Source organism: Melospiza georgiana, chromosome 31, assembly GCF_028018845.1.
Source record: "Melospiza georgiana isolate bMelGeo1 chromosome 31, bMelGeo1.pri, whole genome shotgun sequence".
NCBI lineage: Eukaryota > Metazoa > Chordata > Aves > Passeriformes > Passerellidae > Melospiza > Melospiza georgiana.
The window spans coordinates 3434138-3453534 of NC_080460.1; the positions used below are offsets into that span (position 1 = coordinate 3434138).

The 19397-nt window shown below is 58.4% G+C and overlaps 1 protein-coding gene across 1 annotated transcript; it reads right to left on the reverse strand.

The window, feature by feature from the left end:
* Positions 1-614: 614 nt before the first annotated feature.
* DDX56 (DEAD-box helicase 56) lies at positions 615-19341 on the reverse strand. Its single transcript, XM_058042474.1, has 14 exons — positions 19265-19341; positions 18737-18898; positions 17682-17842; positions 16860-17030; positions 14543-14633; positions 12042-12286; positions 8209-8322; positions 7049-7222; positions 6372-6466; positions 6110-6183; positions 5368-5457; positions 4418-4523; positions 2708-2796; positions 615-707 (listed from the first exon to the last, which is right to left on the reverse strand). The coding sequence occupies exons 1-14, from the start codon at positions 19325-19327 to the stop codon at positions 627-629; spliced, it is 1716 nt and encodes a 571-aa protein (XP_057898457.1). The 5' UTR covers positions 19328-19341; the 3' UTR covers positions 615-626.
* Positions 19342-19397: the final 56 nt, after the last annotated feature.

Here is a 19397-nt window from a genome sequence, read left to right on the forward strand (position 1 = left end):
TCCCCAGAGGTGCCAGCCCCCCAGTGCCATCGGTGCCATCCCCCCAGTGCCATCGGTGCCACCCCTGGGTGCCCCTGTGCCGCTGTTCACGGCCCCGGTGGCCTTGGGGACGATAAGGGGGCACAGAGATAAGGGGGCACAGAGATAACGGGGGCACAGAGATAAGGGGGGCACAGATAACGGGGACACTGCCCTGGCACCTTTGCCCACAGCAGCGTCCCTGTCACCCGCCTGGCACCGCGCCCAGGGACACCGGGGGACACCGGAGCGGCTCCTTGGCACCTTTATTTGTCACCACCCCCCGTGGTGCCCTCAGGGTGGCACAGGGGGCGACAGGTGGGTCCGCAGGCTGGCACACAGGAGGGGTGCCCGTGGTGACCCCGGGGTGTGCCCAGAGCGTGACACAGGGGGTGTCCCCAGGTAGCCACAGGTGTGCCAGGTTCGGGAGGTGCCCAGAGGCTGCCCCTGGGGGTGCCAGGCTCTCAGGGGGTGCCCAGGGTGTGCCCAGGGGGTGCCAGGCTCTCAGGGTGTGCCAGGCTCAGGGTGTGCCAGGCTCAGGCGGTGCCCGGGGGGTGCCCAGGGGGTGCCAGGCTCTCAGGGTGTGCCAGGCTCAGGGTGTGCCAGGCTCAGGCGGTGCCCGTTGCCCCCCGTCCGTTCCCTCGCCGGGTGAATCTGAAGCTCTGCAGGGGATTCGCGGAGCCGCGGGGCTGGGGAGAGACGGGGGGTGAGGGGGGATTTAGGAGGGATTTGGGGGGATTGAGGGAGGATTTGGGGGGATTTGGGGGATTTAGGGGGGATTTAGGGGGGATTTGAGGGAGTTTGGGGGATTTAGGGGGGATTTGGGGGGGATTTAGGAAATTTAGGGGGGATTTGGGGGATTTGGGGGGCATTGAGGGGGGGTTTGGGGATAGAGGGGGGATTTGGGGGGGATTTGGGGGGATTTAGGAAATTTAGGGGGGATTTGGGGGGGATTTAGGGGGGATCTAAGGGGGATTTGGGGGATTTAAGGGGGATTTGGGGGGTTTGGGGGATTTAGGGGAGATTTGGGGGGGATTTGGGGGATTTGGGGAGGATTTGGGGGGGATTTGGGGGATTTAGGGGGGGATGGGGGGGTTTGAGGGGGAATTTGGGGGGATTTAGGGAGGAATTGGGGGGGATTTAGGGGGGATTTAGGGGTTCATGGAAGGATTTGGGGGAGATTTGGGGGAGTTTGGGGGATTTAGGGGAGATTTGGGAATTTGGGGGGGATTTGGGGGATTTGGGGGGGATTTAGGGGGGTTTGGGAGGGATTTTGGGGTGATTTGGGGGATTTGGGGGGTTTGGGGGGCATTGAGGGGGGGTTTGGGGATAGAGGGGGGAATTGGGGGGGATTTGGGGGGGATTTAGGAAATTTAGGGGGGGTTTTGGGGGTGATTTGGGGTCCAGGGGGGTTTTGGGAAGGATTTGGGAGAGTTTGAGGAGGATTTGGGGGAGGTTTTAGGGGGGATTTGGGGGGAAATTGCAAGGGGGGGGGGAATTTGGGGCTTCTGGGGGGATTTTGGGGTTCAGGGGCTTTGGGGGATTTGGGGAGAATTTGGGGGATTTTGGGGGGGAATTTGGGAAGGAATTTTGGGGATTTTGGAGGAATTTTGGGGGTGGAATTTGGGGGGATTTTGGGAGGGATTTTGGGGATTTTAGTGGGGGGAATTTGGGGGATTTTTGGGAGGGAATTTGGGGGGGAGTTTGGGGAAATTTCAGGGATTTTGGGGATTCTGGTCGGGGGGAATTTGGGGATTTTGGGGAGGGATTTGGGAGATTTTGGGGGATTTTGGTCGGGGGGAATTTTGGGAGGGCATTTGGGGCATTTGGGGGGGGAATTTAGGGGGAAATTAGGGGAAATTTCAGGGATTTTGGGGAGGGGATTTGGGGGATTTTGGGGGGGAATTTGGGGAGGGAATCTGCGGGATTTTGGAGGAATTTTGGGGGCGGAATTTGGGGGGATTTTGGGAGGGAATTTGGGGGATTTTGGGGGGGGGGAATTTAGGGGGGAATTTGGGGAAATTTCAGGGATTTTGGGGGGGGATTTTGGGGATTTTGGTCGAGGGGAATTTGGGGGATTTTGGAGGAATTTTGGGGGCAGATTTTGGGAGGGAATTTGGGGGATTTCGGGGATTTTAGTGGGGGGAATTTGGGGGACTTTTGGGAGGGAATTTGGGGAAATTTCAGGGATTTTGGGGTGGGGATTTTGGGGGATTTTGGTCGGGGGGAATTTGGGAGGGAATTTGGGGATTTTGGGGGTGGGGATTTGGGAGATTTGGGGGGGAATTTGGGGAGGGAATCTGGAGGACTTTGGGAGGGAATTTGGGGGATTTTGTAGGAATTTTGGGGGTGGAATTTGGGAAGGAATTTGGGGGATTTTGGAGGAATTTTGGGGGTGGAATTTGGGGGGATTTTGGGAGGGATTTTGGGGGATTTTGGGGATTTTAGTGGGGGGAATTTGGGGAAATTTCAGGGATTTTGGGGGGGATTTTGGGGGATTTCGGTCGGGGGGAATTTGGGGAGGGGATTTGGGGGATTTTGAGGATGGAATTTGGGAGATTTTGGGGGTGGGGATTTGGGAGATTTTGGGGAGGGATTTGGGAGATTTTGGGGGATTTTGTAGGAATTTTGGGGAGGGAATTTGGGGGATTTTGTAGGAATTTTGGGGAGGGAATTTGGGGTCCCTCACCTTCTTCCCCCCTCGCCGGGCCCCGGCCCCTCGGGGACATTTCCTCTTTTTGGGGTTGGGGTCGGCGATGCCGCGGAGACTGGGGGGCACTGGGGGGCACCAAGGGGGTCAGTGCACCCCAAAACCACCCCTCAATCCCAGCCACCCCAATTCCTACCCCAAAACCACCCCCAAACCCCAATTTCCCCAATTTTTCCCTTTTTCTTCCACAAATTTTCACATTTCCCCCCCATTTTTCCCAATTTCCCTCTTTTTTGCCCCATTTTTGAGCACCCAGGTGGGGCTGAAGCTGCTCCCAGTTCCCCATTTTTACCCCAAAATTTCAATTTTTAACCCATTTTTCCCCCAAATTTCCATATTTTCCCAATTTCCCCCTTTTTTTTGCCCCATTTTGGTACCCAGTGGGCACGTGGGGCTGACCCCATTCCCAGTACCCACTTCTCCATTTCCCATTTTTTCCCCCAAAATTTCAATTTTTTTCCCCATTTTTCGCCAAATTTCATTTTTTTCCCCATTTCCACCCCGTTTTTTCCCCAAATTTCAATTTTTTTTCCCAATTTCCCCCTTTTTTGCCCCATTTTTGGGTACCCAGGTACTCGGGCACACATCCCATGTGGGGCTGACCCCATTCCCAGTCCCCCATTTCCCATTTTTTCCCCCAAAATTTCAATCTTTTAACCCATTTTTTCCCAAAATTTCAAATTTTCCCCCATTTTTTCCCAATTCCCCCTTTTTTGCCCCATTTTGGTACCCAGGTATTCGGGCACACATCCCATGTGGGGCTGACCCCATTCCCAGTCCCCCATTTCCCATTTTTTCCCCCAAAATTTCAATCTTTTAACCCATTTTTTCCCCAAATTTCAAATTTTCCCCCGTTTTTTCCCAACATTTCAAAATTTCCCCCATTTTTTCCCAATTTCCCCCTTTTTTGCCCCATTTTGGTACCCAGGTACTCAGGCACGTGGCCCACGTGGGGCTGATCCCATTCCCAGTTCCCCATTTTTCTCCCAAAATTTCACATTTTTCCCCATTTTTGCCCCGTTTTTCCCTCAAATTTCAATTTTTTTCCCATTTTTCCCCATTTTTTCCCAATTTCCCCCTTTTCTGCCCCATTTTTGGGTACCCAGGTACTCAGGCACGTGGCCCACGTGGGGCTGACCCCATTCCCAGTTCCCCATTTCCCATTCTTTCCCCCAAAATTTCAATTTTTTAACCCATTTTATCCGAAAATTTCGCAATTTTCCCCCATTTTTTCCCAACATTTCAAAATTTCCCCCATTTTTTCCCAATTTCCCCCTTTTCTGCCCCATTTTTGGGTACCCAGGTACTCAGGCACATGGCCCACGTGGGGCTGATCCCATTCCCAGTTCCCCATTTCTCTCCCAAAATTCCACATTTTTTCCCCATTTTTGCCCCGTTTTTCCCTCAAATTTCAATTTTTTTTCCCATTTTTTCCCAATTTCCCCCTTTTCTGCCCCATTTTTGGGTACCCAGGTACTCAGGCACGTGGCCCACATGGGGCTGATCCCATTCCCAGTTCCCCATTTCTCTCCCAAAATTTCACATTTTTTCCCCATTTTTGCCTCGTTTTTTCCCCAAATTTCAATATTTTTCCCCATTTTTTCCCCATTTTTCCCTCAAATTTCAATATTTTTCCCCATTTTCCCCCCTTTTTTCCCAATTTCCCCCTTTTTTGCCCCATTTTGGTACCCAGGTAGTCGGGCACGTGGCCCATGTGTGGCTGCACGTTGGCCGGGTGCAGGGGCCGGTCGTGCCTCAGCGCCTGCAGGTCCCGGGGATTGTCCTCAAAATACACCTGGAATTCATTAATTAACCATTAATTAACCCTTAATTAGCCCTTCATTCATCCTTAATCAAGAATTAATCAATAATTTGTCCATTGCAGCAGGGAAATTCCTCCCCCAGAGGAGTTAAAATGGCAAAAATCAGGTTAAAATGGAGGGGTTGGGGAGGAAATTCCAAAAAGATTTGGGGTTTTTAGCCCCATTTTGGGGTTTTTAATCCAAATTTTAGGGCTTTTAATCCCAATTTTGGGGGTTTTACACCAATTTTGGGGTTTTTATCCAAATTTTGGTGTTTTTTAATCCAAATGCTGGGGGTTTTATTCACATTTTGTGTATTTTTTTATCCCAATTTTAGGGAGTTTTTTCACCTCAATTTTGGGGTTTTTTTAATCCCAATTTTGGGGAGTTTTTTATCCCAATTTTGGGTATTTTTAATCCCATTTTTTAAAGCATCCATCTTGATTTTTGTGGGGTTTTTTATCCCCATTGCAGAGGTTTTAACCCCATTTGGGGGCTTTTATCCCCATTTTAGGGATGTTTATCCAATTTTGGCTATTTTTACATCCCCATTTCGGGTGCTTTTAATCCTATTTTTTTTCAAGCTTCCATTTTCATTTTTGTGGGTTTTTAATCCCCATTTAGGAGGTTTTTATCCCCATTTTAGGGTTTGTTTTTTTTTTTTTTTGAGTCTCAATTTTATCTCAATTTTGGGGGTTTTTTTAATCCAATTTTTGCTTTTTTTGGTTTTTTTTTTACCCAAATTTTGGGGGTTTTATCTCAATTTTGGGTTTTTTTTATTTTTGGGGGGTTTTTTACCCAATTTTTGGGGTTTTCACCCCAGTTTTGGGGTCTTACCTTGAGCTTCTCGGAGTTGAGCAGCTCCTGGCGCAGCTCCCGCAGCCGCGCCTCGCGTATGGCCTGCTTGGTGACAGCGCGCATGGCGTCCTGGGGACATCAATGGGACATTGGGGACATTAATGACATCACTGGGGACAGGCCTGCTTGGTGACAGCGCGCATGGCGTGCTGGGGACATCAATGGGACATTGGGGACATTAATGACATCACTGGGGACAGGCCTGCTTGGTGACAGCGCGCATGGCGTCCTGGGGACATTGGGGACATTAATGGGACATTGGGGACATCAATGACATCATTGGGGACAGGAGGGACAGGCCTGCTTGGTGACAGCGCGCATGGCATCCTGGGGACATCAATGGGACATTGGGGACATTGGGGACATTAATGACATCATTGGGACATTGGGGACATCAATGGGACATTGGGGACATTGGGGACATTAATGACATCATTGGGACATTGGGGACATCAATGGGACATTGGGGACATTAATGACATCACTGGGGACAGGCCTGCTTGGTGACAGCGCGCATGGCGTCCTGGGGACATTGGGGACATCAATAGGACATTGGGGACATCAATGACATCACTGGGGACATTAATGACATCATTGGGGACATTGGGGACATTAATGACATCATTGGGGACATTAACGGGACACTGGGGACAGGCCTGTCCCCTCAGTGTCCCCCTGGTGTCCCCTCAGTGTCCCCAGTGTCCCCTCGGTGTCCCCTCACCCTGCAGCGGTAGCGCAGCGTCTCGATCTCCTCCATGCGGAACTCGTAGGGCTGCAGCATGGACTGCCCGTTCTCTGCGGGGACACGGGGCCACCTCAGTGTCACCTCAGCGTCACCTCAGCGTCACCTCAGCGTCGCCTCAGTGTCACCTCAGTGTCACCTCAGCGTCACCTCAGCGTCACCTCAGCGTCGCCTCAGTGTCCCCAGACCCCCTCAGTGTCACCTCAGTGTCCCCAGACCCCCTCAGTGTCCCCAGTGTCACCTGCTGCCAGCGTGTCCTCGATGCGCCGCAGCCCCTCCAGCTCGTCGGGCAGTGCCAGCGTCAGCGCCGTGCCAGGGCTGTCCCCACGCGCCGTCCTGGGGACAGGGACACCGTGGGGACACCGTGGGGACAGGGACAGGACACAGGGACCATGGGGACAGGGACACCGGGGACACCCTGGGGGCACCCATGGGGACAGGGACACTGGGAGCTGTGGAGACAGGGACACGGTGGGGACACCATGGGGACAGGGACAGGACACAGGGACCACGGGGACAGGGACACCGTGGGGACACCGTGGGGACACCGTGGGGACAGGGACAGGACACAGGGACCATGGGGACAGGGACACCGTGGGGACACCGTGGGGACACCGTGGGGACAGGGACAGGACTCAGGGACCATGGGGACAGGGACACTGGGAGCTGTGGAGACAGGGACATGGTGGGGACAGGACACAGGGACGACAGGGACACCGTGGGGACACGGTGGGGACAGGGACAGGACACAGGGACCATGGGGACAGGGACACCGGGGACACCCTGGGGGCACCCATGGGGACAGGGACACGGTGAGGACAGGGACAGCGTGGGGACAGGGACAGCAGGGACCACGGGGACACCCTGGGGACACCACGGTGACTCTGGTGGCCCCGTGGTGGTGGCCCTGTGCCACACCTGCCCACGCGGTGGATGTAGGTCTCCACAGAGCTGGGGACGTCGAAGTTGATGACGGCGGCGACGTTGTGGAAATCGATGCCACGAGAGACCCCGAACTCGGGGTCCTGGGGACACTGCGCCTGCTTGTCACCCTGCTTGTCACCCTGCTTGTCACCCTGCTTGCCACCTTTCCTGGGGGGACACGGGGACAGTCAGGGACAGGGGGACACCGCGGGGACTGTCCCTTCCTGTCACCCTTCCTCCCCACACAATGGGGTCAGGGACACGGGTCCCAGTCTCCAGTCCCACCCACTGTCCCTGCTGTCCCCAGTGCCATCCCCAGTGTCCCCAAGATGTCCCCAGTCTGACCTGGCTGTCCCCAGAGTCCCCAGCGTCCCTGCTGTCCCCAGGCTGACCTGGCCATGTCCTGGCTGTCCCCAATCTGACCTGGCTGTCCCCAGTGCCACCCCACTGTCCCCAATGTCCCCACAGCCACCCCAATGTCCCCAATCTGACCTGGCTGTCCCCAGTGCCACCCTGCTGTCCCCAATGTCCCCACAGCCACCCCACTGTCCCCAATCTGACCTGGCTGTCCCCAGTGCCACCCTGCTGTCCCCAATGTCCCCAGTGCCACCCTACTGTCCCCAATGTCCCCAGTGTGACCTGGCCGTGCCCGCCCTGCACAGGCAGTGCCGGGGGGGCTCTGGCTGTCCCCAGTGCCACCCCAGTGTCCCCAATGTCCCCAGTCTGACCTGGCCATGCCCGCCCTGCGCGGGCAGTGCCAGGGGGGCTCTGGCTGTCCCCATTGCCACCCCAATGTCCCCAATGTCCCCAGTCTGACCTGGCCGTGCCCGCCCTGCGCGGGCAGTGCCAGGGGGGGTCTGGCTGTCCCCAGTGCCACCCCAATGTCCCCAATGTCCCCAGTCTGACCTGGCCGTGCCCACCCTGCACAGGCAGTGCCGGGGGGGCTCTGGCTGTCCCCAGTGCCACCCCAATGTCCCCAGTCTGACCTGGCCGTGCCCGCCCTGCGCAGGCGGTGCCGGGGGGCTCTGGCTGTCCCCAGTGCCACCCCAGTGTCCCCAGTGTCCCCAGTCTGACCTGGCCGTGCCCGCCCTGCGCGGGCGGTGCCGGGGTGGCTCTGGCTGTCCCCAGTGCCACCCCAGTGTCCCCAGTCTGACCTGGCCATGCCCACCCTGCGCGGGCGGTGCCGGGGCGGCTCCGCCGGCCCCTCCTCGTCGGTGGCCACGATGTAATCGTAGAGACCCCGGTTGAACTGGGCAATGACGTGGCACCTGTGGGACAGGGACAGGGACATCATCCCGGTGACACCCGGGACATCCCAGCGTCACCGGGCACCCCGGGACACGAACGGGAATTAAAGGCACAAATGGAAATTCCAAAGAACACCGCCCCATAAACCCCAGAAACCCCAGAAATCCCACCCCATTGTCTCCCCTCAGAAATCACCGGGATCAGGTGAAAATTCAGGAATTTAGGACTCAAATGGCAATTCCCACAAACCCCACCCCATAAATCCCACCAGGACTCACCGGGATCCCACAGGCAGCCACAGGTTGAGGGCACAAATGGGAATTCCCAGAAACCCCACGCCACAAACCCCCCATACCCACCATGACCGGGTGGGCAGCAATGGGTTGAGGGCACAAATGGCAATTCCCATCCCGTCCCACAAACCCCACCCCACAAACCCCACCAGGACTCACCGTGAGCGCGCGGGCAGCTGCGAGTTGAGGACTCAATGAGGACTCAATAGGGAAATCCCACAAACCCCACCCCACAAACCCCACCAGGACTCACCAGGATCCCACAGGCAGCTGCGGGTTGAGGGCACAAACAGCAATTCCCACAAACCCCACAAACCCCACAAACCCCCCATACCCACCGTGAGCGCGCCGGCAGCTGCGGGTTGAGGGCACAAATGGCAATTCCCACAAACCCCACAAACCCCCCCAGGACTCACCAGGATCCCACAGGCAGCTGTGGGTTGAGGGCACAAATGGCAATTCCCACAAACCCCACCCCATAAATCCCACCCCATTGTCTCCCCTCAGAAATCACCGGGATCAGGTGAAAATTCAGGAATTTAGGACTCAAATGGCAATTCCCACAAACCCCACCCCATAAATCCCTCAGGACTCATCGGGATCCCACAGGCAGCCGCGGGTTGAGGACTCAATGAGGACACAAATGGCAATTCCCACAAACCCCACCCCATAAATCCCACCCCATTCTTTCCTCTCAGAAATCACTGGGATCACGTGAAAACCCAGGAATTTAGGACACAAATGGCAATTCCCACAAACCCCTTAGGACTCACCGTGAGTGGGCAGGCAGCAGCAGGTTGAGGGCACAAATGGCAATTCCCACAAACCCCACCCCACAAATCCCACCCCATTCTTTCCTCTCAGAAATCGCCGGGATCAGGTAAAAAACCCAGGAATTTAGGACACAAATAGCAATTCCCACAAACCCCATCCCACAAATCCCTCAGGACTCACCAGGATCCCACAGGCAGGAGCAGGTTGAGGACTCAATGAGGACTCAAATGGCAATTCCCAGAAACCCCAGAAACCCCAGAAATCCCTCAGGACTCACCGGGATCCCACAGGCAGCCGCGGGTTGAGGACACCAACGAGAATTCTCACCCCACAAATCCCACCCCATTCTTTCCTCTCAGAAATCACTGGGATCACGTGAAAACCCAGGAATTTAGGACACAAATGGCAATTCCCACAAACCCCACCCCATAAATCCCACCCCATTCTTTCCTCTCAGAAATCACCGGGGTCAGGTGAAAACCCAGGAATTTAGGACACAAATGGCAATTCCCACAAACCCCACAAACCCACCAGGACTCACCAGGATCCCACAGGCAGCAGCGGGTTGAGGACTCAATGAGGGCACAAATGGCAATTCCCACAAACCCCACCCCATAAATCCCTCAGGACTCACCGGGATCCCACAGGCAGCCGCGGGTTGAGGTTGGGAATTCCCATAAACCCCACCCCATTATCTCCCCTTAGAAACCACTAGGATCAGGTGAAAATTCAGGAATTTAGGACTCAATGGCAATTCCCACAAATCCCACCCCACAAACCCCCCATACTCACCATGACCGGGTGGGCAGCAATGGGTTGAGGGCACAAACGGCAATTCCTATAAACCCCACCCCATAAATCCCACCCCATTCTTTCCTCTCAGATATCGCCGCGGTCAGGTGAAAACCCAGGAATTTAGGACACAAATGGCAATTCCCACAAACCCCACAAACCCACCAGGACTCACCAGGATCCCACAGGCAGCAGCGGGTTGAGGACTCAATGAGGACTCAAATGGCAATTCCCAGAAGCCCCAGAAACCCCAGAAATCCCTCAGGACTCACCGGGATCCCACAGGCAGCCGCGGGTTGAGGGCACAAATGGGAATTCCCATAAACCCCATCCCGAAAACCCCACCCCATTATCTCCCCTTAGAAACCACCAGGATGAGGTGAAAATTCAGGAATTTAGGACTCAAATGGCAATTCCCACAAATCCCACCCCACAAACCCCCCATACCCACCATGACCGGGTGGGCAGTAATGGGTTGAGGGCACAAATGGCAATTCCCACAAACCCCATCCCACAAATCCCTCAGGACTCACCAGGATCCCACAGACAGCAGCAGGTTGAGGACTCAATGAGGACTCAAATGGCAATTCCCAGAAGCCCCAGAAACCCCAGAAATCCCTCAGGACTCACCGGGATCCCACAGGCAGCCGCGGGTTGAGGGCACAAATGGGAATTCCCATAAACCCCATCCCAAAAACTCCACCCCATAATCTCCCCTTAGAAACCACTAGGATCAGGTGAAAATTCAGGAATTTAGGACTCAAATGGCAATTCCCACAAATCCCACCCCACAAACCCCACCAGGACTCACCAGGATGCCACAGGCAGCCGTGGGTTGAGGACACCAACGAGAATTCTCACCCCACAAATCCCACCCCATTCTTTCCTCTCAGAAATCACTGGGATCACGTGAAAACCCAGGAATTTAGGACACAAATGGCAATTCCCACAAACCCCACCCCACAAACCCCACCAGGACTCACCAGGATCCCACAGACAGCAGCAGGCTGAGGACTCAATGAGGACACAAATGGCAATTCCCAGAAACCCCAGAAACCCCAGAAATCCCTCAGGACTCACCGGGATCCCACAGGCAGCCGCGGGTTGAGGGCACAAATGGCGATTCCCATAAACCCCATCCCGAAAACTCCACCCCATTATCTCCCCTTAGAAACCACTAGGATCAGGTGAAAATTCAGGAATTTAGGACTCAAATGGCAATTCCCACAAACCTCACCCCACAAACCCCACAAACCCACCAGGACTCACCGGGATCACACAGGCAGCTGCAGGTTGAGGACAAAACCAGGAATTCCCACAAACCCCACCCCACAAACCCCCCATACCCACCACGACTGGGCGGGCAGCTGCGGGTTGAGGGCACAAATGGCAATTCCCACAAACCCCATCCCGAAAACTCCACCCCATTATCTCCCCTTAGAAACCACTAGGATGAGGTGAAAATTCAGGAATTTAGGACTCAAATGGCAATTCCCACAAACCCCACCCCACAAACCCCCCATACCCACCATGACCGGGTGGGCAGCTGCGGGTTGAGGGCACAAACAGCAATTCCCACCCCACCCCACAAACCCCACCCCACAAATCCCACCAGGACTCACCATGACTGGGTGGGCAGCAGTGGGTTGAGGGCACAAATGGCAATTCCCACAAACCCCACCCCACAAACCCCACCAGGACTCACCAGGATCCCACAGGCAGCTGCGGGTTGAGGGCACAAATGGCAATTCCCACAGACCCCACAAACCCCACCCCATAAATCCCACCAGGACTCACCGAGACCGGGCGGGCAGCTGCAGGTTGAGGGCACAAATGGCAATTCCCACAAACCCAACCCCACAAACCCCACCAGGACTCACCGTGAGCGCGCGGGCAGCTGCGGGTTGAGGGCGCAGGCGGCGATCCCGAACTGCTCCAGGAACAGTTTGACCCTGAAGGCCCGGGCCAGGCTGCCCACGAAGAGCAGCGCCCGGCCCCGCAGCAGCCGCAGCTTCAGCAGCGCCGCCAGCAGCAGGAACTTGTCCTCCTCCGTGGCACAGCGCAGCTGGAACTGCTGCAGCTGGGAGCTGCCCGGGAGACGGGGCTCGGGGGGCAGGACATGGACCTGGAACAGGATTTGGGGTTAAAATCCTGAAATTGGGCACTGGGGAACTGCTGCAGCTGGGAGCTGCCCGGGGAGACGGGGCTCTGGGGGCAGGACATGGACCTGGAATTGGGGGATTTGGGGTTAAAATCCTGAAATTGGGCACTGGGGAACTGCCAAATCCCAAATTGGGCACTGGGGAACTGCTGCAGCTGGGAACTGCCGGGGAGACAGGACTCGGGGGGCAGGACATGGACCTGGAACAGGGTTTGGGGTTAAAAACCTGAAATTGGGGATTGGGAACTGCCAAATCCCAAATTGGGAACTGGGGAACTGCTGCAGCTGGGAACTGCCCAGGAGACAGGGCTCTGGGGGCGGGACATGGACCTGGAACAGGATTTGGGGTTAAAAACCTGAAATTGGGGATTGATAACTGCCAGGGAGACGGGGCTCGGGGGGCAGGACATGGACCTGGAACAGGAATTTGGGGTTAAAATCCTGAAATTGGGGATTGGGAACTGCCAAATCCCAAATTGGGCATTGGGAACTGCTGTAGCTGGGAGCTGCCCGGGGAGACGGGGCTCGGGGGGGGGGAACCTGAACCTAAAATTGGGATTTGGGGTTAAAATCCCAAAATTGGGGATTGGGAACTGCCAGGGAGATGGGGCTCGGGGGGCGGGACATGGACCTGGAACAGGATTTGGGGTTAAAAACCTGAAATTGGGCACTAGGGAACTGCTGCAGCTGGGAGCTGCCCGGGAGACGGGGCTCGGGGGGAGAACCTGAACCTAAAATTGGGATTTGGGGTTAAAAACCTGAAATTGGGCACTGGGGAACTGCCAAATCCCAAATTGGGAACTGGGGAACTGCTGCAGCTGGGAGCTGCCCGGGAGACGGGGCTCTGGGGGCAGGACATGGACCTGGAATTGGGATTTGGGGTTAAAAACCTGAAATTGGGGACTGGGGAACTGCCAAATCCCAAATTGGGAACTGGGGAACTGCTGCAGCTGGGAGCTGCCCGGGAGACGGGGCTCGGGGGGCAGGACGTGGACCTGGAACAGGGTTTGGGGTTAAAAACCTGAAATTGGGCACTGGGGAACTGCCAAATCCCAAACTGGGCACTGGGAACTGCCCGGGAGATGGGGCTCGGGGGGCAGCACGTGGACCTGGAATTGGGATTTGGGGTTAAAATCCTGGAATTGGGCACTGGGGAACTGCCAAATCCCAAACTGGGAACTGGGGAACTGTTACAGCTGGGAGCTGCCCGGGAGACGGGGCTCGGGGGGAAGGACATGGACCTGGAACAGGATTTGGGGTTAAAATCCCAAAATTGGGGATTGGGAACTGCCAGGGAGATGGGGCTTGGGGGACAGGACATGGACCTGGAATTAGGATTTGGGGTTAAAAACCTGAAATTGGGGATTGATAACTGCCCGGGAGACGGGGCTCGGGGGGCAGGACATGGACCTGGAACAGGATTTGGGGTTAAAATCCTGAAATTGGGGATTGGGAACTGCCAAATCCCAAATTGGGCATTGGGAACTGCTGCAGCTGGGAGCTGCCCGGGAGACGGGGCTCGGGGGGCAGGACGTGGACAAAAAATTGGGATTTGGGGTTAAAAACCTGAAATTGGGGATTGATAACTGCCAGGGAGACGGGGCTTGGGGGGCAGGACATGGACCTGGAACAGGATTTGGGGTAAAAAACCTGAAATTGGGGATTGATAACTGCCAGGGAGATGGGGCTTGGGGGGCAGCACGTGGACCTGGAACAGGGTTTGGGGTTAAAATCCCAAAATTGGGGATTGGGGAACTGCTGCAGCTGGGAGGTGCCCGGGAGACGGGGCTTGGGGGGCAGGACATGGACCTGGAACAGGATTTGGGGTTAAAATCCCAAAATTGGGGATTGATAACTGCCAGGGAGATGGGGCTTGGGGGGCAGGACATGGACCTAAAATTGGGGGATTTGGGGTTAAAAACCTGAAATTGGGGATTGATAACTGCCAGGGAGACGGGGCTCGGGGGGCAGGACATGGACATGGAATTGGGGGATTTGGGGTTCAAACCCCAACACTGGGCACTGGGGAACCGGAATGCCCAGGGAATCTGGCATCAGGATCCCAAAACGGGCACTGGGAGCAACGCTGGGGACAGAACCTGCACCTGGAACAGGATTTGGGGTCAGGAACGGGAAATGAGGGCTTTGTGTTTCAGTGTGGAACCCCCAGAGCTCACTCCAGACCCCCCCAGAATGACCCAAACCCCCCAAATTCCTCACGGGGTTGTGCAGCACCAGCTCCTGCAGCGCCTCCAGCTCGGGGTTCAGGGTGGCCGACACCAGCAGGGCCTGGTAGATCTTGGGCATGTGGCTGGGGGGGCACAGGGGGGTCAGGGGCACCTCAAACCCCCCCCGGGCACCCCAAAACCACCCAGAACACCCCAAAACCACCCAGAACACCCCAAAACTGCTCAGAACCCCCCTAACCCTTCAGTGCCCCCAAAAAACCTTCAAGACCCCAAGATCCCAGTGCCCCCCAAATTCTCAGCACACCCTGAAATCCCAAAACTTCCAGCGCCCCCCAAAATCTCTCAGGGAACCCCAAAACTTCAAAAACCCCAAAGCCTTCAATGTCCCCTCCCTGTCCCCCCTGGTGTGCCCCCATTGTCCTCTCAGTGTCCCCTCCCATTGTCCCCACGTCGCCCCCTGTGCTCCCACACTGTCCCCCCTTCCTGTCCCCCCAGTGTCACCCCTGGGTGTCTCTTCCCCGTCTCCCTGTGTCCCCTCCCATTGTCACATTGTCACCCCCAATGTCCCCCCCTGGTTGTCCCCTTGGTGTCCCCTCCTTTTTCCCTGTGTCCCTCTCTGTATCCCCTCCCTGTCCCTTCCATGTTCCCCTGGGTGTCCCCTCCCTGTCCCCAGTGTGTCCCCCGATGTCCCCTCGGTGTCCCCTCCCTGTCCCCTGTGTCCTTCTCTGTGTCCCCCCACATCCCCTCCCTGTCCCCAGTGTGTCCCCCGATGTCCCCTCAGTTTCCCCTCCCTGTCCCCCCATGTCCTTCTCTGTGTCCCCTCCCTGTCCCCGGTGTCCTCTGGGTGTCCCCTCAGTGTCCCATCCTTGTCTCCCTGAGTCCTTCTCCGTGTCCCCTGGTGTGCCCCCATGTCCCCTCAGTGTCCCCTGGGTGTCCCCTCAGTATCCCCTCCCTGTCCCCGGTGTCCTTCTCTATGTCCCCTCCCTGTCCCCGGTGTCCTCTGGGTGTCCCCTCCCTGTCCCCCAGGTGTCCCCTCAGTGTCCCATCCTTGTCTCCCTGAGTCCTTCTCTGTGTCCCCTCAGTGTCCCCCCCATGTCCCCTCAGTGTCCCCTCAGTGTCCCATCCTTGTCTCCCTGAGTCCTTCTCAGTGTCCCCTGGTGTCCCCCCCATGTCCCCTCAGTGTCCCCTGGGTGTCCCCCCCTGTCTCCCCGATGTCCCCTCGGTGTCCCCTCAATGTCCCCCCACATCCTTCTCTATGTCCCCTCCCTGTCCCCGGTGTCCTCTGGGTGTCCCCTGGGTGTCCCTGGGTGTCCCCTCAGTATCCCCTCAATGTCCCCCCATGTCCTTCTCTGTGTCCCCCCACATCCCCTCCCTGTCCCCAGTGTGTCCCCCGATGTCCCCTCGGTTTCTCCTCCCTGTCCCCCCATGTCCTTCGCTATGTCCCCTCCCTGTGCCCTGTGTCCCCTGGTGTCCCCCCCATGTCCCCTCAGTGTCCCATCCTTGTCTCCCTGAGTCCTTCTCCGTGTCCCCTGGTGTGCCCCCCATGTCCCCTCAGTGTCCCCTCGGTGTCCCCTCAGTGTCCCCTCAATGTCCCCTCAATGTCCCCCCATGTCCTTCTCTGTGTCCCCCCACATCCCCCCCCTGTCCCCAGTGTGTCCCCCGATGTCCCCTCGGTTTCTCCTCCCTGTCCCCACCATGTCCTTCTCTATGTCCCCTCCCTGTCCCCGGTGTCCCCCCCATGTCCCCTCAGTGTCCCATCCTTGTCTCCCTGAGTCCTTCTCTGTGTCCCCTGGTGTGCCCCCATGTCCCCTCAGTGTCCCCTGGGTGTCCCCTCAGTGTCCCCTCCCTGTCCCCTGTGTCCTTCTCTGTGTCCCCTCCCTGTCCCCCCAGGTGTCCCCTCAGGTGTCCCCTCAGTATCCCCTCCCTGTCCCCTGTGTCCTTCCCTATGTCCTGCCCTGTCCCCTGGGTGTCCCCTCCCTGTCCCCCCAGTATCCCATCCTTCTCTCCCTGAGTCCTTCTCTGTGTCCCCTCAGTGTCCCCCCCATGTCCCCTGGGTGTCCCCTCAGTGTCCCCTGGGTGTCCCCCCCTGTCTCCCCGGTGTCCCCTCGGTTTCTCCTCTCTGTCCCCCCCATGTCCTTCTCTATGTCCCCTCCCTGTCCCCCTAGGTGTCCCCTCAGTGTCCCATCCTTCTCTCCCTGAGTCCTTCTCTGTGTCCCCTGGTGTCCCCCCCATGTCCCCTCAGTGTCCCCTCAGTGTCCCCCCGGTTTCCCCTCCCTGTCCCCCCATGTCCTTCTCTATGTCCCCCCGTGTCCCCTGGCTGTCCCCAGCGTGTCCCCCGGTGTCCCCACCAGAGCAGGGCGCGGATGTCGTCCCCGAAGCCGAAGGACAGCAGCAGATCGGCCTCGTCCAGCACCAGCAGCTCCAGCCAGGGCCGCAGTGCCAGGCTGTGCCCGGCCACGTGTGCCAGGACGCGGCCCGGCGTGCCCACCACGACGTCGGGCTGCTCCATCAGCACCGGCCTGGGGACACACGGGGCTCAGTGACACCCAGGGGACACCCAGGGGACAGCCAGGACATTGAGGGGACACCCAGGGGACACCCAGGACATTGAGGGGACACCCAGGGGACACCCAGGACATTGAGGGGACACCCAGGGGACAGCCAGGGGACACCCAGGGGACGCTCAGGGAGGGGTCAGGTCATTGAAGGGACATGGAAGGGACATGGAAGGGACACCTGGAGAGGAGTCAGGGACATGGAGGGGACAGCCAGAGGGGTCACGGGGGTCAGGGACATTGAAGGGACACCCAGGGGACACCCAGGGAGGGGTCAGGGCCAGGCTGTGCCCATCCAGCTGTGCCAGGACACGTCCAGGTGTGCCCACCACAGTGCACCAGCCTGGGGACACGGTGGGCAGGTCAGGGACACCAGGGTGTGGTTGGGGACACCGGGTGGCTCAGGGGACACCGGGGGGGCTCAGGGGGTGGCTCTGGGGACACCGGGTGGGTCAGGGGACACCGGGGTGGCTCTGGGGACACCGGGTGGCTCAGGGGACACCGGGTGACTCTGGGGACACCGGGGGGGCTCAGGGGGTGGCTCTGGGGACACCGGGGGGCTCTGGGGACACCAGGTGGGTCAGGGGACACCATGGGGACCAGGGGGTGGCTGACCGCTGCTCGGCGAGGTCCGAGTGGCCGCAGAGCTCGGCCACGCGCAGCTGGCGGGCGCAGAAGGCGGCCAGGCGGCGCAGGGTGTGCCCAACCTGCCGTGCCAGCTCCGCAGAGGGCACCAGCACCAGCGCCCGCACGGCCTGCGGCACGGCCGGGGACGCCTGGGGACACGGGGGGGACACTGGGGTCACTGGAGGGGACAATGGGGTCAGCCCCAGGGGCCCCCAGGACACCCCAGTGTTCACATCCCCTCAGTGCCCCCAGTACAACCCAGTGCTCCCAGTACCCCCAGTACCTCCTTGATCCCCAGCAGCTTGTGCAGCACAGGCAGTCCCAGTTCCCCCCAGTATCCCCAGTTCCCCCAGTACCTCTTTGATCCCCAGCAGTTTATGCAGCCCCAGTTCCCCCCAGCATCCCCAGTTCCCCCCAGTATTCCCAGTTCCCCCCAGTACCCCCAGTTCCCCCCAGTTCCCCCAGTTCCCCCCAGCATCCCCAGTTTCCCCAGTACCTCTTTGATCCCCAGCAGTTTGTGCAGCACAGGCAGTCCCAGTGTCCCCAGTATCCCCAGTACCCCCAGTTCCCCCCAGTATCCCCAGTTCCCCCCAGTCCCCCCCAGTATCCCCAGTCCCCCCAGTCCCCCCAGTTTCCCCAGTACCTCTTTGATCCCCAGCAGTTTGTGCAGCACGGGCAGTCCCACACTCCCAGTTCCCCCCAGTATCCCCAGTACCGCCATTACCCCCAGTACCCCCAGTTTCCCCAGTATCTCTTTGATCCCCAGCAGTTTGCGCAGCCCCAGTACCCCCAGTACCCCCAGTAACCCCAGTTCCCCCCAGTTTCCCCAGTTCCCCCAGTACCTCTTTGATCCCCTGCAGCTTGTGCAGCACGGGCAATCCCAGTGCTCCCAGTATTCCCAGTGCTCCCAGTTCCCCCAGTACCCCCCAGTTCCCCCAGTACCTCTTTGATCCCCAGCAGCTTGTGCAGCACAGGCAATCCCAGTGCTCCCAGTATCCCCAGCTCCCCCCAGTCCCCCCCAGTACCCCCAGTTTCCCCAGTACCTCCTTGATCCCCAGCAGCTTGTGCAGCACGGGCAGTCCGTACGCTCCCGTTTTCCCTGACCCGGTCCTGGCCCGGGCCAGCAGGTCGCGGCCCTCCATGGCCAGCGGGATGGCGCGGGCCTGGATGGCCGTGGGCACTGCCCAGCCCAGCTCCGCCACCGCCTGCGGGCACAGAGCTCGGTGCCACCCCGGGGACACCGCAATGGGGACAGTCCCGGTGCCACCCCCTCCCCATGGGGACAATCTCCGGTGCCCTCCCACCCCAGGAGACTCCGGTGTCCTCTCAGCCCCCCCCGCCCCTGAAGGGATTCCAATGTACCCTCCCCTCAGAGGGACACCAATGTCGCCGTCCCCTCCCCTCAGAGGGATCCCAGTGTCCCCGCGCCCTCAGAGGGTCCCCAGAGCCACCCCGGCGTCCCCATCCCTTCTTCCCCCGATCCCTCACCCCTCCCGGCACCCCGGCGATCGCTGCCGCCCCAATTCCCCGCTCTCCCCCGCCGAACTCGCCCCCGGCCCCGTTGCGCTCACCCTCAGCAGCCGCCCGTCCAGCCCCATGTGCTCGAACCCCTTCGCCTCCATCTCCGCCGCCATCTTGGCCCCGCCGCGCACGCACTTCCGGTCTGGCGGCCCCGCCCACCGGCACTTCCGGCCATGGCGGCTG